At 41.4% G+C, this 16,558-nt stretch overlaps 1 protein-coding gene across 2 annotated transcripts; it reads right to left on the bottom strand.

Annotated features, from left to right (window-relative positions):
- Positions 1-10,995: 10,995 nt before the first annotated feature.
- On the bottom strand, positions 10,996-15,932 carry LOC147892627 (uncharacterized). 2 transcript variants are annotated; one of them, XM_087387747.1, is made up of 8 exons: positions 15,402-15,932; positions 15,201-15,317; positions 14,664-14,890; positions 13,729-13,937; positions 13,480-13,582; positions 12,983-13,353; positions 12,316-12,883; positions 10,996-12,202 (listed from the first exon to the last, which is right to left on the bottom strand). In XM_087387747.1, the coding sequence occupies exons 1-8, from the start codon at positions 15,523-15,525 to the stop codon at positions 11,063-11,065; spliced, it is 2,859 nt and encodes a 952-aa protein (XP_087243873.1). In that variant the 5' UTR covers positions 15,526-15,932; the 3' UTR covers positions 10,996-11,062. The 2 variants fall into 2 exon arrangements, with proteins under 2 accessions (XP_087243873.1, XP_087243874.1); XM_087387748.1 differs by lacking the exons at positions 14,664-14,890; positions 15,402-15,932.
- Positions 15,933-16,558: the final 626 nt, after the last annotated feature.

The following is a 16,558-nucleotide window of genomic DNA, read 5'->3' as shown; positions in this document are numbered from 1 at the left end:
TATGTATATTCTGAAATAAAGAAGCAAAAATGTGCAGAGGCATAAACCAAGATAACCTTGCCCATTTGGATCCAAATGTAAACTTCATGGCCATGCCCACATCCTTTGCAATCTTGTCCTTGTACAATTGCAATGTCCTCAAGTCCACATTGTTGCAATCCATGTCTTGAAGTTGTGGTGGTGCAATGGTTTGTAGACGGCCATATCTTGATGATGTCATTGGAGTGATGTATGTTGCATTATACCAATACACATTCTTCATTCGCAAGGAGGCCAACTTCTCCCTGGCATGCATTTGCTTACCTAAATCCTCATGAATCGCAGTGAACTTGCCTATGAATGATTCAACTGGTTCCCACTCCTTGAAGTCCAAAGGGAAAAATCTACCACCATGAATAAGAGCTCTTAGAAACCAAACACAAAATTTCCAAATGGACTCATTATAGTTACAGGTGAAAAAGGTACATAGATAGAAAGGCTCACAGTGTGATGGTATCCTAGATTGATTTAATGATGGAGAAAGCCGCATATCTTTTCCCATGTAAACATGTTGCACTTTTGCGAGCCATCCTTTCTTCCCAAACTTGAACTTCAAGATGCGCCGCTTCCACTCATGCAAGATGTCACCTCTCTTGCTCTTGGGAAGATTATGTGGACCTTTGGCCAATCCTTTCATCACTATCTAGTCATTTAAGCTGTAGGTGCAAGGGATCCACTCATCCAATACATTTATGGTGTTGTGGAAGACACAAGAGGTCACAGCATTGCGTGGTCTTGTAGCCTTGCCCCTCACCATGCTTGCAGAGGTTGCAATAGCAAGAATGGGACCCCTACATAGGGCAATGCAGCTCCAACAGAGGCACAAAAGAGGGAGAAGGACAGGGACAAAGCAACAACAACAAAGGCATAGGAGAGGGAGAAGGAGAGGGACAGAGTAGCTCCAATAGAGGCACAAAATAGGGAGAAGGAGAGGGACAGGAGCAACAAGAACAGAGTCATAGGAGAGGGAGAAGGAGAGGGACAGAGCAACTCCAATAGAGGCACAGGAGAGAGAGAGAGAGAGAGAGAGAGAGAGAGAGAGAGGAGCTGCAACAAGCAGGCAGGAGTGAGTAGAGAAAGAGGGGGAAGAGGGAAAATGCATGAGATTTGGTTCAAATGGAGTGATTTGGCAGGTTGGACTAGAACAGTGGGGTGCAAAGGCCCTAGAAAGAGGGAGGGGAGAAGAAAAATTTGCCAAAAGGGCCCTACCATCCCATTGAAGGCATTTTGGGCTCATGTGGGGGAGGTGCACCTGGTAGGAGGGTCAAACATGGGTTAAGAGGGGGGGTATGGTTTGGGTGGTCCCTAGTGTAAGGGGAGCAACCAATAGGGGCTCTCTGCAGGCCTGCCCACCCTCCACCTCAACATACCATTGCCCCACACCTTCTAGCACTCTCATTGGTACACCTCAAATCACTCTCTAATCCCTTGAAATCAGGAAACACTAATTGGAAGCCCTTTTGAGACCCCAATTCTGCCCTAATGGTAGAGGATAGGCATCTCCTCCCTACCTGGAATATGATGCAAAACTTATGTTGCAACTACAGCAATTGGAAGACCTTCCAGTAAACTGGGCTGTAATTATATGGGAGATTGGTGAACTAGGCAGCATAGTGGAAAGATAAAATCATTGTTTTGATTTCTCTAAAGAGAAGCAATCTTACTTTTTCTTGCAAGTTAGAAATAAGAGAAGCACAACCAATAGCTCCCCTAAGAATTGAGGTGATATGGATGGTCTCAAATACGTGGTTCCCATATGCACCATTATTTTACTACCGAACGACAGTTGCAAAGGAACCGCCATGTGGACATGATTCTAGATAGAGGAGCCTATAGAGATTTGAGGGGCATGGGTGTGCATGGAGTAGGTGAAGCGGGCTAGACTACCCTCTAGATGTGACATTGAATTGGGGGGTCACCTCTAACTATTGATGAAATAGTTGTTGGGGCTTGTTTAATGGGGGTGTCTCTAAACTAGCAAAAGGTGCATCCTTTAATAAGAATGCCTCCAAAGTAGCTAGAAATGCATATATATGCTCCATGGGCAGCCACTCTTGTACGTAGCTATGCATGTATCTATATACATGCACACGCACACACACACTCACGCACGCACGCATGCATGCATGCATGCACATTCAAACACACACACACACAAGGGGGAGGAGAGAGAGAGAGAGAGAGAGAGAGAGAGAGAGAGAGAGAGAGAGAGAGAGAGAGAGATGAGCAGGTGTAGCCATATTTTGTGAACATTGGGAGAAATGGGGTCTCAAAAGGGCCTCCAATTTGTGTTTCCAAATTTTAAGGGATTAGAGTAAAACGAATGCATGATAACATCCACAACCTATGTAAGGAACGGGGGATTAAGTGGTGGGAATGCATCAACCAGGTGCAGAGGTACCGCACCAATTTCGAAACCCTTGGCCTCGACTTTCCATCTAAAGGCCCCATTGCTGAAGTGTGGTCCTTGGATTGGATGGCCAAACCTGAGTGGCCACTGGAGGACATCTCCAATGTATATCCTTGGCTACCAAGGAGGTGCCATTTTCAACCAGCGTGTTCACCTCCTTGACCACACCCTACTACAGATCAAGCCGGGCCTTCTCGACCACTCGATTGCCCACAACATTCCAATCAATGAAGGCATCACTGACCTCAAGGATTCAATCCATGAGTATCCACCTTCGAGCAGTGCCTATTCCTTGCTAGTCTGTGAGGACACGGGCAAGGATGGCCAAGGTGAGATGTCGACCCTAGGCCAGACCAAGTAGTACGTGGCCATCTAGCATCGAGCACGGAGGAGTCAAGTGCCATTTTATAGCAGTGGGGGTGTCAATGATTTCGAGGTATTGACCTATAGGCAAGTAGCAACGAGTGCACCATGCGCATAATAAAATGGAAGGCGGTTCTTAGGTAGAAGTTAAGTTGTAACAAGTGGGGAAAGAACAAGAGAGGAGTGTGTTGAGTTCTCTTCCTCCAACCTAAGTTGATAGGTTACGGAGTGTGCATTGCAAGCCGAGGCAACTTGGTTGTATACAGTGATTATGATTGAATGAATGAGTAATTGTCTCTCTCTTTTATTTCCACTTGTTGTGTATTCTCCCATCATCGCACGGTTCTTTCCCATTAGCTAACCCCGACAGGGCACCTTTTTGGACCCAAGCACCCCTACCTTAGGACTGCAAGAGCAAGCATCTTCATGAGGCATAGCACCAGGTTGGGAAATAACCCGTGATCTGAGTTAGCGGGTTGAGTGAACACAAGCATCAACACACTTACATAAGAATCTTGTCTAGACATTTTCACTACTTTGGACTTGGAGGTAATTTGCCTCTCTTCTCCTTGTTACAATTTAGGATTGCAAGAGAGTGCACAATGGAGCCCATAAGGTCAACATGGGAAGGAGAGAAACAAGAGATAAGGCATTATGTAAAGCGGTATTAACTATCACCCTTACAAATGGAAGGCTACTATGTGATATGAAAACCACTCAACAAAGCTCATGATTATAGGGCTACCAAATAGTTCGAATGCTAGAAGAATCTTACCTACAAAAAACACATGAATCTTTATAAGGCATTGACAAGCTAGATTTACACTTTGATATGACTTAGCAAGGAGCTCATGGAGTTCTTACTTTCACTACAAGAGCTAAAAGAACACAGATTCTTACACAACCAACAAGATGAAATAAGTGTCTATAGTGGACCATAAGGAAACTCGAAAGCTCAATGAGAAGGAATACAGCCTCAAATCTTTCAAGGTGAAAGCAACTAAAAAAGAATCCTAAATGGATGCTTATCAAGATGGCAAGGTATTGGTCAAAGGACTTCAGAGACAAACCAATAGGCCCTTGGTCTATAATTGATGTATGATGTCCATTTTCTTTCTTTTGTTCTTAGCCTTTTGGTTATAATACTAGTGGTTGAACCAATTGTAATTGGACCTTCAAGTGCTTTTCTTAAGTTCCAATTGTAATTGGAACTTCAAGTGGTTATTACATAATACAAAAACTTCCTTTCACCCAAAAAAATAAAATAAAACATTTTGGCTCATATATTTTTTGGAGGTCATAGTACTAGAAAACCTTAAAATTATTTGCAATACTAGATGTAGTTTGCCAAAAAATGGGCAAATGTATGTAAAAAATCTCCAAGGATGCTAACTTATGTACTTTAGCAGTATAGAGTAATAGAGTAATACTAGCATACCCTTCTTTAAATGATTAGGCACAATATGTCGATCATGCCAAGCTTTCCTTCTACACTGTATCACCCTTTGTGACCAAGCAGCTCGGAGACGTATCTCATCCAGGTGGCTTAGCTGATCCAATCACCCTTGATTGCTTCTAGCTCACCCAAATGATGATGATCGCTACTCGGAGACTCGGAACCACAAATTCCAAGCCTGGAACAACTGCTTCTAGGCCAAAAGCCATACGAAAAGGTTTGAGGTTGGTAGTTACCTTGTAAGACATTATGTAAGCCCTCAAAGAAGAGTAAAACTTGATGTCCTATTCACCTTTAGTAGATTGTATTGTCTTTGTGGTAATAAGATTCAATGTTTTGTTAGTTGACTCGGCTTCACCATTACCATGAGCCACAATAAGTAGTGGAAACTATGTGCAAGATTTTGAATTCCTTTTTAAGTACTTGCATCACATCATTGAGAAAATGTGCACCTTGATCATTGACAAGTTGGAGAGGACATCCATACTGGCATTTAATATTTGCATAGAGAAATTTAGCTGTGCTCCGAGCCGAATTATCTCAGAGTGCCTTAGCTTCTTCCCACTTTGTAGCATAGTCAATTGCAACGAGTATATACTTGTTTTGGGTGAACTTTGCAAGTTTAAAGGGCCCAATGAAATCCAAACCACAACATTAAAAGGCTTCCTAGGGTCTGGTGGGTTGCAAAGGCACAGATTGGTTAGCGAATAAAGGTCCAATACGTTGGAACATATCGCATGACGTACACCTGGTTTGAGCATCTTTGAACAATGTATCCCAACACAAACCTGCTTGTAAGACTTTTCAAGCAGTTAACTCACGACCCTCCTGTAGTACCACTACACGTTCATGAGGTAGCACCCAATGCCAAAGAATTTTATCTGCACACTGTCGGTATAGCTATCCACCAATCAAAGTATATTTCCAAGCCTTAAGAGCTAATTGCATGCACTAATCTTGAGGCATAGTTTCACGAAATGTGCCTCGAGACAAATAATTGACCAACTTAGCATACTCATTCTCACAATAATCAGTTGTGAACAAATCAACATCTGGTAATTCATGTCAACTCCTTGAGTTTGCTCGGGTATTGGTAACTTGGACAAATAATCAATGCCCACATGGGTCTTACCTGGTTTATGAATAGTCTTGAAGTTGAACTCCTGCAACAACATCTTGCAATGAACAAGCCATCCATGAATGACGTTTTTGTTGATGAGATAAAGTAGGGCTTGATGATCCATGTAGAATACAAAAGGATTCTCGAGTAAATAAAGCCTTAACTTCTGCACGACGCTGAAAATGATTCCTAGAGCTTCTCGCTCCGTGGTGATATAGTTTGATTCTATACGCGTAAACAACCTACTAGCATAATATACTAAAAAGTCCAGCCTACCATCTAGCTGTGCTAAAATAATACCTAATGGATAACTAGAAGCATCCACATGCACATGGAAATGACATCCCATCTGGGTTGTCTAAGAATTAGAGTAGCCATTGTTCAATTTTTCAAAACCTTGAAAATTATGGTCAACTCGGCATTCCACTAAAACTTAGCATCCTTTTTTGTCAATTCATACAAGGGCGCTAAATCTTAGCAAAGTCCTTGACATACCTATGATAGAAACTAATAAACCCCACAAAAGAACGTAATTGAGTTAAATTCTGGGGTTAAGGCATGTGCTGGATGGCTTTGATTTTTCCTAGCTCTATTCAACCTAAGTTTGTTAAGTTTGTGTCAATGCCACAACAGGATGATCCCCATTCATGTGGGTGGAGGACAATGATCCATGCCAAGTATTTGTTAGATACTTACTTTGCAGATCCGCAAACTGAGAGGGTAAGTATATAAATCTATATATTCATAATGACTCTTGTACAAATGCCATTGTGAAACAAAATATAATCTAATCTTTCTTATTATTTTTCTTGATTGCAGGTTGTTGGAGAGAGCCTCATGGGAACGTGGTCTTGCCCTAAGGTGATATGGAGGCTTTCTATTGGATCATAGACGTGGACTAGAGTGCATGGGAAGATGACACTACGTGGATCAATGGCAGGGATTGGTCCATGTATTAGAAGGTGGTGATTGGTTACTTGTTGCATGAGGAGACATTTGGCAGTGTGGAGGCTTCTAACGATAGTAAGAGGCGGCAAGCCATCTATCTACAAAACGACTCCAATGGTTGCTACACAAAAAAGACAGATACATCAGTCAACATTACAACAACAAATAATAGAAGAAATGAAGAATGTATATACCTTCATTTATATTTATACCTTCATCATTTGGTTTGCTTACTAGTGCCGCAAATAGAATATCCCTCATTTTGAGGTCCACCCAATCGCAAGGAAGAAGGATTTTGTCATATCTATAACAAACTCTCTTAAGTGCACCTCAATATTGTTCACCATCAAGATGACCCTATGACTACTATGAGCAGTAACAATCATGTAATCCTGGAAGAATTCGAACATCCAATCTTTAGTTGACTCTTGGAGGGCAAACAATGCAGACCTATGCCATCTATAACCTAACTAATTGTAATTACAGATCTCCCTCACAAACCTTTGAAAGCAAGCCTTTGGTATTGCATATCATAGGGCCTTTTGTTCCTTCCTTATCTCCCTAAGTAGTGACGCATTTTGAGAAACCCTCCTCTTCTTCAGTAAAACAAATGAAAGGTTTACTATCAACTACAATTGCAAAAAGTATGCTAGATGAGAAAAAATTTTAAACAATCAAAAGCAATGTTGTGCAATATTTTGTAGATACAAACAAAGTTGATGTGAACATAATCCAAGGGGCACTCGATGAGAGCGGGCTGAGCAGGAAAGGTTACACTTCCATTTTCAATGCAATATCAACAACCTTGAAAGATAAGAGGATAAAACGCGTGCTCTTACCGAATCCTGTGGAAGTGTGGAAGCTAAGAGGCCTACTCAACCAATAAGTAGATGATTATATTGGAAATTGTAAGCATATTGAAGGAGAGGATGAAAGTGATAAGGGGACCACTGTATATAACGCTTTTAACAACATTTTTTCTGATCTTCAACACGTGCAAAGGAGAATGGTTGAGTTTTATGATATGGCATTTGAAGAGTGCTCGGGGCTCCTAAAATTTGTTATAAAGCTAAAGGAATGTGAAATTGTCAAGGAGAAAAAGATTGAACGAGTGACCATCACTCTAAAGAACAGAGCTCTTGATCCCTCGATTACAATAGTAGACTCAAAACACTTCAGTGAGCAATCAAAAAAAGCACATTTGGTGGCTAGATGCATTTGAGGTAAGCACACACTTGGATTGAAAGTGGTTTTTTTAGAAGTATAATGTATTTATTAATGTATGATTCTTTAATTGTATTTTCATTGGGCAGGTTAAGACAAAGGACCACAAAACTCTTGATTGGGTATTCCAACACACAGAAATACCAGCAATTATTAAAGATCAAGCTCAAGGAGGGTATCTACATGTTGGCGGCAAAGGTGATTTCTAGGTTGATTGGCATATGGCAAGCGGCCTCAAGATCCTCAAGCGTATGTTCAACATAAGCAAAAAAGGTAATTCAAAATATCCATGCCTTTACTGCAGGTAATTCAAAAAAGGCACCTAACAGAGATAAGGTTGATCCCAATTTCAAAGCCGTACTTGATATCCCTTTGTGTAATGTACATATATGCACATTACACGCTTTATGGCAAACCATCGAGAAGCTAGTATTTTTTTATATTGGTTTTTCTTGGGAGCTTCATCCTGAAAAGCGTAGAAAGGATGCACTTCAAGCAATCGAGAAAGTATTGTCGAAAATTGGTCTCCATGGAGGAGATGTTCATATCACAAATCTCATCAACAGGACTGTCTTGCACCTCTGCCTTTTCATCTTCCGCCTACTGCCTCTCTTGCTTTCGATTGGATTGTCTTCTTCAAATTGAATGGCTTTATGCACTAAAGTTGGCTCTCTAAGAAGATGATGTTTTCCATTAACATCTAAGGTAAGAGTGCTTATAATGCCATGTGCAAGGGCATAGGCAGTGTAAGCAAGATAATATTCTTCCCTAGAGTAGATCTAGCCAGGATAGTAACCAAAAATATTATATGCAGAGATTTTGTCCAGAAGAATGATCTTGTCCTTTTACTGGTTGATTTGATCACCTCTTAAGAACTCTGACAAATATTTGAAGAACCAAACAACTATCTCACCATTACTGCTTAAATGCCGGCAATATATTAATAGTTTTGCAGAAGAGAGCCTCTTAATATACAGAGAGAGGCTAGCAAGCTATCCAAGACCTCTCTCCCTAGTCTCACTAGACCTCACAAGGAAGAAATCATCTTCAACATACAACTACACAAACTATTAAAGGCAACATGAGAATAGAGCTATCAAAAGACAAGTTCACTCAAATGAAAATGAGAGCAGATTTACCAAAAGACAAGATTACTCACCTTCATATTCTCATCTGCCTCTATATCCTTGTCCTTTCGAAGGAAGATGCTTCTCTCAATGATATCTTCTGGTACTCTATTCTGCTCCTCCCTTTTTCCGATCTTGTCAAATTTAAAGTCTCTTTGAATCTTCATGAATGTCTCATCATCATCGATGTCATAGTCTCCCATATGTTTTTGAGCTTCCTCAAAGCATGTGGATAGACATTCTTGTGAGTTGAAGTTGTCTTCCATGCTGTGGGAATGGTCCTACTCCTCAATGATCTCAGAATCCAAATGGCAGGATTGGGCAATCAATGCCGGCGCATAATCTTCCCTCAAATCAAATATTGCTTGAATGTCATGAAGAAGAATATACTCCATATCTCCAATTTGGAAAGTGGGAATCAATGGCATGGCACAGCCATAGCTTTTGATGTCAAGTTCTTTAATACTTACTAGCCCGTTAAGTGTGTCTGACCTTAGTGCCACAAGGTCGAGTGCAACATCTTCATCTCTCTCCTTGACAAGGTCTATCACCTACTCTTCGTCCTCCTTCTCTGATACTCCCACCTCCTCTTAGAGTTCCTCTTGATCCCAGGGCCTCTCATCTGCTTCCTCATCCTCTTATGTCTCCAAGCCCTCCTTAAGGTATAGTATACCCTCTGCTCGCGGTCTTCTTCCATGCAATCCACCTCGAGGGGTTCACTACTAAGAAACCCTAGGTATCACGTGCTTTCAAAGGGTATTTAAAAAACCCCTCAACTAAAATTTCCCCCCCAACCCCTCTTTACTTATGAACTAATGGATTTCCCCCTAAACTTGAATTAAAATATGCCTCTTGTTATTGTAATCCTATTAATTGTTTTTCAAAAGTTGAATTAAAATACCCCTCCTTTTGAATGCACGTGGTACACTAAATTTGTTTTAATACTTCAATAATGAACATCAAGGCCAAGATGGTATTTATGTTTAAATATTTTTTTTGGTGTTTTTCAATATAGAATGGTGGCAATTAAATTTTACTTTAATATTTCAATGGTGAATATTTTAGCTTAATTATTTTAATTTAAAATTTTAATGGATGGTGAATATTTTAACATGATGATTTGTTTAATAGTTTGTTAAGTGGTGACTTAATTATTTTCTTTAATTGTTTAATTCTCATGCGACTAAGAATAAAAATTACTCTATACGAGTGGGTGTGTGAAGTGTTGGCTTAATTGTTTTATTTTAATATTTTAATGGTGAAGCCCAATAGCATGAAGGTGTATATGTACACCATCTCTCTTAAAGAGATCTTATGTTCCCATGTGTCTAAGATCAAAATTACTCTGTACAAGAGATTGCAATATTTGTTTTGAAATATATGGGGAAAAACCCATGGGGCTATGACATTCAAAAAAATCAGACTTCTATTTAGTCCAATTGTACAATTGGACTTTAGACAAATCGAAAAAATTCTGAATACAATGTTCAAAAACCTTATCAGCGACATCTATTGCTCAAGGATGAGCCAAAAGAGCCTTACAGTTGGGTGATATGTTCCAGATGGTGATTTGTGTGGTTTAATCCTAGTTTCTAGTTCGGTGAAAATGATCATAGTAGTTGACTTGAGGAAGGAGTTGTTTCACTATCAATTTGGCTCTTTACCCATAAAATCTTTGAAGTTTGGAACACTTTGAATTCATGCACTCTTCTTTTGAAATCAAAGATTTCACAAATCAAAATGTAAGATTGACCTTCAAGTCGAAGAAAGTCTGCATTTATCCTTCCATATCTGGAATCGAACACTTCTGAATCAAAAGCGCAAATCTTTCATATCTACTTAGTGTCATGTAAAAAATTCGAAGAAATGACAAAGAGCACTTCTTGTATTTATCACTGACAATTCTCCCTGAATCATTCATTTGGATACTTGTGTATGGATACTCCTAGCAATTTTTAATTTTGATCATTGGTCCTAACAAGAGCTACGATCACAAGGTACTCCTAGTTGATGGATTTCCATTCATTACTTTTGACAAATTGCAGCTCGCATTTTGGTTGATCACATGGCATGTAATACATTGTAGCTTTGCATCTAATATGATTAAATGGCTGTGTTGAAATGGTCCAACTGTATACTACTATAAAATACATGCAATCAAGTCAAATAACATTGCTCTTCCATAAATTTAATTTTAGAAAGGAGATGAGAGACTCCAGTACCAAAATATATAAAACAAAGGAAATCTTTTATTCTCAAAAGATTTTGTAGATACTAGGTCCAAAGCAACAGCTTATTATATCTGCAGCTGCTCTGTCATACTAAAATGACATCAGAGAAAAAACCAGAATGCATGCTTCACTCACTTGGAGCATCTACAACCATGTCTTAAAATATTTAATATACAATATCTTTCCACAGTGTGCTAGGCAGCAATAGCATAGATCTATTGCAACGACAAAGCCATAAAATGTAGCTGGCAGATGCACCATCTTCTCTGCCTTGCCCAATGGTGTGAAGGGCATGACTAGTCCGACAAGAATAATCAAGGATGTCACAATCAATACAGCTCTTGAGGCAGTCTCTTGCAAAAATGGCATCTTGGCAGTCCTCAATGTGTGAATGACCAGAGTCTGTGTTGTTAACCCCTCAACAAACCAGGCTGTTTGTAACAAAGCTTGCTGCTCTTTTGTGCGGACCCCATAATACCACCACATTAAGCTGAAGGTTGCAATGTCAAATATAGAGCTGATTGGACCCATGCATACCATGAATTTAGCAATTCCTTTTGCTGACCACTGGCGAGGTATATCTGTATATCCAGCGTCCATCTTATCCCAAGGAATGGATACTTGGCTAATATCATACAGTAAATTCTGAGTGAGAATTTGTATGGGCCGCATGGGATCGAAAGGCAGCCAAGCAGATGCCACCAAGATAGAAAACACATTGCCAAAATTGGAGCTGGCTGCCATTTTGATGTATTTGATGGTGTTACCATGCGTGACACGACCACGTCTTACCCCTGCAACAAGAACGTTCAAATCTTTCTCCAACAAGATAATTTCTGCAGCATCTTTAGCAACGCCAATGGCGGAGTCAACAGACATGCCAACATCTGCCTCTTTCAATGCCAAGACATCATTTAAGCCATCACCCAAGAATCCCACTGTATGGGACGCAGACTTCAGTGTCTGGATCACCTCCAACTTTTGAAATGGAGTTAGCTTTGCTAGAATTGTTGCTTTCTTCACAATTTCGTGGAAACCCAGTTTATCTTGGCCAGCAAGCTCAGGACCAGTCACTACATAATCTGTTGCTATGCCCAATTCCCTGCAGATCTTGACTGCAATGGGAAGATTGTCTCCAGTTAGAACCTTTATACTTACTCCTGCTTTTGTCAGAGCATCGATAGCTTCCTTAGCAGACTCCTTGGGAGGATCTGAAAATGCAAGGAAACCCTGGAACACCAGTCCATACTCTTCACCCAGTTTGTCCTTCATCTCACGAGGTACCTAGAGCCACAAATAAATATTAATACATTAAAGTACATCATATCAGCCATGCCCTTTACCATGTGAAATGAATGGGACAAATTCTGTGTCGAATATAAAATCCAGGCTCTTACCTCATAGCTTTTATCTGCATATTCTTTTACCCCATGATTTGGCACGTTAATCCATTTTGTGGCCACTACCAGTACACGCAATCCATCTGAATTGAGGTCGTGGCCCATTTTAAGAAGAGAGTCGTGGAGCTCCACTGTCATTGGTAATATAGTCTCATCATTTTCACTATCCTGGATGCTCGTGCAAACAGAAAGCATCTCTTCTAGTGCCCCTTTGGTTACTAACAACTGTGTGTGAGTTCCAACACTCTGCGACTTCTTGCAAGCCTGAACATCAACCACCGTGTCATCCATCTCCTCCACTATTACAGAGAGTCTGCGGCGCTCAAAGTCAAATGGAATCTCATCAATCTTCTTCCATTTTGACAAATCAACTTTGCCTGGGATGAGATCACCAAAAGCTACGATGGCATTATCAATTGGATTTCGTAGGCCTGTTTGAAAGGATGAATTTATATAAGCATACTCAAACACTTGATGCCTGGTAGCACCATGTCTGTCTGAGTACTGAACCAGGACAACATTGTCAATGGTAAGTGTGCCTGTCTTGTCTGTGCACAATACATCCCTGGCACAAAATACAGACCAAGTCAGGCAAGGAACTCTTCTTTGACAAGCTGTACATTCTGGAACATACTAAACGTGCACTTTCTACTATTTAACTTACATGGCTCCCATATTTTGGACAGCGTCCACCCGTTTGACAATACACTTCTTCCGTGCCATCTCATACGCACCTCGGGCAAGATTAGTATTGACAATCATGGGCAGCATCTCGGGTGTGAGGCCCACTGCCACAGAAATCCCAAACAGGAAGCTACCAGTCCAACTATGCGTGCTGAGGCCACTAATTATTATGACAATAGGCACCATCACAAGCATGAAGCAGACGAGTAAAAATGATACACGCCGCACACCGTTCTGAAAAGCATTGGTAGGAGTTTTTTTCCCAAGTACACCAGCTATTGTGCCAATATATGTATTGTGCGCTGTTGACAAAACCACTCCAGTGCCTTCACCAGAAACTACACTAGTCCCCTGCTTATTAAAATATCATAAAAATACAAATCCTGTAATTGATCAAAGTTACAAAGAATAACAAGGCAAAGGTACTAAAATAAGCGGGAGAAGAGATATCTGCAGGAGAAAGCGGAAGATTCTGACCATAAAACATATGTTCCTTAGTTCTGTCAAAGTTGCACATTTGAGTTCAAGAACGTCAGCAACTTTTTCAACGGGTATTGACTCACCTGTCAATGAGGATTGGCTGTATCGAACAAAAAACCAACTCATGTGAATGAATGGGCTATGAGCTATGTAAAACACAACTACAATGCCTCATTATGCAGACATCAGATATGGAGAGATTGCAAGAAAGATATCATTCTGACAATAGACCTACGATACACTCACCTCACAAGAAGATCTTTTGACGTCAACATGCGAACATCGGCAGGCAGTAAATCCCCCATGCGGAGTACAACAATATCACCAGGCACTATATCACTCTGATTAACATCCATTTCAGCACTCTTACGCGTGGTGTTATCCTGCCTTATAACTGTGGCACGAGTTTGGACCATTAGTGTTAACCGCAGTGCTTCCCTTGATGTCTTCAGCTCCTGTTACAAAATTACTTGAATAAAATTGAAAGCCCAAACCTGTATTCAATAGTTAAGTCAGCACTCAGTTTTGAGTCTACACTCCACCTATCCTCCTAGGAACAGAGAGAACATTGGGTGGCAGTACCCATAGAATTAAAAATGGCAGGAGAAGAGCATCAGCATCTAGGGGGTCTACACAGGAAAACTGCAAAGGCAGTGACAACAAGCAGCTGGAACATGACAAGACCAGACCAGGTTAGCACAAAAAGTGAAAGGCAAACCAAAATGAGTTCAGATGGGGCCCACCAGGCCAATCTGGTCAGCTGACAGCCAGTCAAGCAGAGTGGCCCCTTAAGAAGTTGACTGAAATGCAGGAACGAGGACTACATACCCTACCACTTGAGGGCTTGTAGGGAGTGGTCCAGAAGGAGATGTGCTAAGGAATGATCTGAGCAATTTCTAACTATGCTTTTGCAGTTATGAAAAACACAAGCAAAGAATCTGTATCCACATGTGGTTTATAATACTTGTTTACAATGTGAGCCCTTTACAAAAATTCCGTCCAAGATTCTACTTTGATAATGTCTTCAACCTTACAGTCTCCTTTTGTGTAGTTAGCAGATGACTCGTGAAGCCAATGATAAAATTCAGAATTAATGCAAAAGGACCAACCATCACAAAGTGACTGGAGCTTACATCAGGTCAAAGAAATCCTAGGCTATTCTATAATAGGTGAAGGCGTACCTGCTGGAAGCGTAAGCCTACGCTTAAGACAATCATAGCACACATAAGACTGACTGTTGCCATGTCACTAGTGGCACCTGAAATGACAGCTAAGGCCAGCAATATTAAGTTGAAAGGATGCCATAGTGCATTCCACAAGATTCGATACCACTGGTTGCCTTTTTGACCCGGTAGAAGGTTGGGACCATATTTAACAAGTAGCTCTTCTGCCTTCTCTGTCGTAAGGCCTACATTGGAAACCAGTTTACTTTGTGAGTCCTAAGGCAGACTAAAGAGGCAGAGTAGGCTCTCCAACTTTTAACGAACACACCCATACGCACATACATGCCTACAACAACCTGTACCCACACAGACAGCAGGGCCGAAAATATGTATGATGCTTACCGTTATATATATATCGAGAGAGAAAGAGAGAGAGAGAGAGAGAGAGAGACCAGTAATCATCGCACGGAAATTTTCTAACAGCGTCTCATACAACTTTTTTTACACTCCTCAAGCTCCCATACGTACTTTTAAATTACGGGTGCACTTGATTACCATTCTTTGACGAATTCATCTGTTCTAATAAGGTGTCGCAGTCCATAGCTGCCTTCTCCCCAAGATGACTCTGAATACGTGCCTCTGCGCCTGATTCAACCTTCAGAAGAGATATACCTGGAACATCGGTATATTAAGGATTGGACACTGAAGTTTACGCTTCACAATCAGCAGACGTTCGTAAATGCGGAATAATCATACCTCCCCCAAAAAGCGCAACAATAAAGTGCCAAACGCCTGTCCATTTTATCGTCGCTCGAGTGGACAAGGAAGCCGTACGTTGACAACCCATCTCTATATCGCCGGAACGCGCCATATCCCCCATATTTAAAAAGCAAAATGTACAAAAAAGGTTGCCCACGGAAGAGAGCTATACAGATTTCACCGAAAACCAACAACCCAAGGCGGTCCTCGAGTTGACGCTAGGTAGAGAATCTAAGGGGGGCGTGTAGTTATTTTCAGCAGCAAAACGTAGTCTTGATGCTGGGAGCGCTGCCTGCCCTCCCTAACCTTGATGCCCACATTGGCCAGCTCTCTCAAGGCCGAAAAACTCACCATCCACCAACTGTCAGATCGGGGGCAATGCACGAAGGGGCTACGATATTGCTCAACGCGGAGCTGGTGACTACCGAGGGGCAAACAAAAGCAGAGCAGCGAGGCTGCAGGGCGAGAAGATACTGGGCGGAACTGGGCAGCAAGAAAGCCTGATATACGAAATGGAAGAATCTTTCCGACAAGACGGCCTCCCCTGCGCGGAGCCTGCATGGGGAAAAGAAAGAAGGGTGGTTGCGTTCGGTAAACGTCTCGAGGGAGAGGGTGGTGCCTGCACCGGTGGGAAGCTAGAGAGGAAGAATTATTGGGAGTGAGAGCAAAGGTTTCAGATGGGCACGGGCGAGCTGAGGAGCGGTCCAGGTAAGTCCGCGGGGAGGGAAGAGCTAGTTCGTTGGGGTGGCATCAGGGGTGGCGTTAGATATTCGTCTTGGCTTGTTGTCCCGTATCGAATCGTTTATTAGCATGTTCAACTTTGACCAAGTCTCTTCACAAAAACCCAAAAAAATCTTTCAATACTTTCACCACCTTTCTTATTAGCACTTCCTCCATCCAACCTTTTCACTTTTCTTAAAACAGTGTCCCATACCATTTTTCGCCACTTGGCCTTTACTATTTTCTCTCTCTCTCTCTCTCTCTCTCTCTCTCTCGAAGTTGAGTGCATTTGTATTTTTTTTTCCGTTTCACATCTCGCTCTCCTCTCAGAGTGTCTTTTGGCAGTTCCACCCACCAAACTTCTCATCCAGACCTCTCTCCCCCTACCTTGTGTATTCTCCACCACCGAAACCCCTCACTTGGTTCTGCTACAT

Source organism: Dipteris shenzhenensis, chromosome 16 (genome assembly GCF_047967505.1).
Source record: "Dipteris shenzhenensis isolate YYH24624 ecotype China chromosome 16, Dip_SZ_1.0, whole genome shotgun sequence".
NCBI lineage: Eukaryota > Viridiplantae > Streptophyta > Polypodiopsida > Gleicheniales > Dipteridaceae > Dipteris > Dipteris shenzhenensis.
Note: the sequence above shows the minus strand (reverse complement) of the source record. Positions and strands in the feature narration are given on the sequence as shown.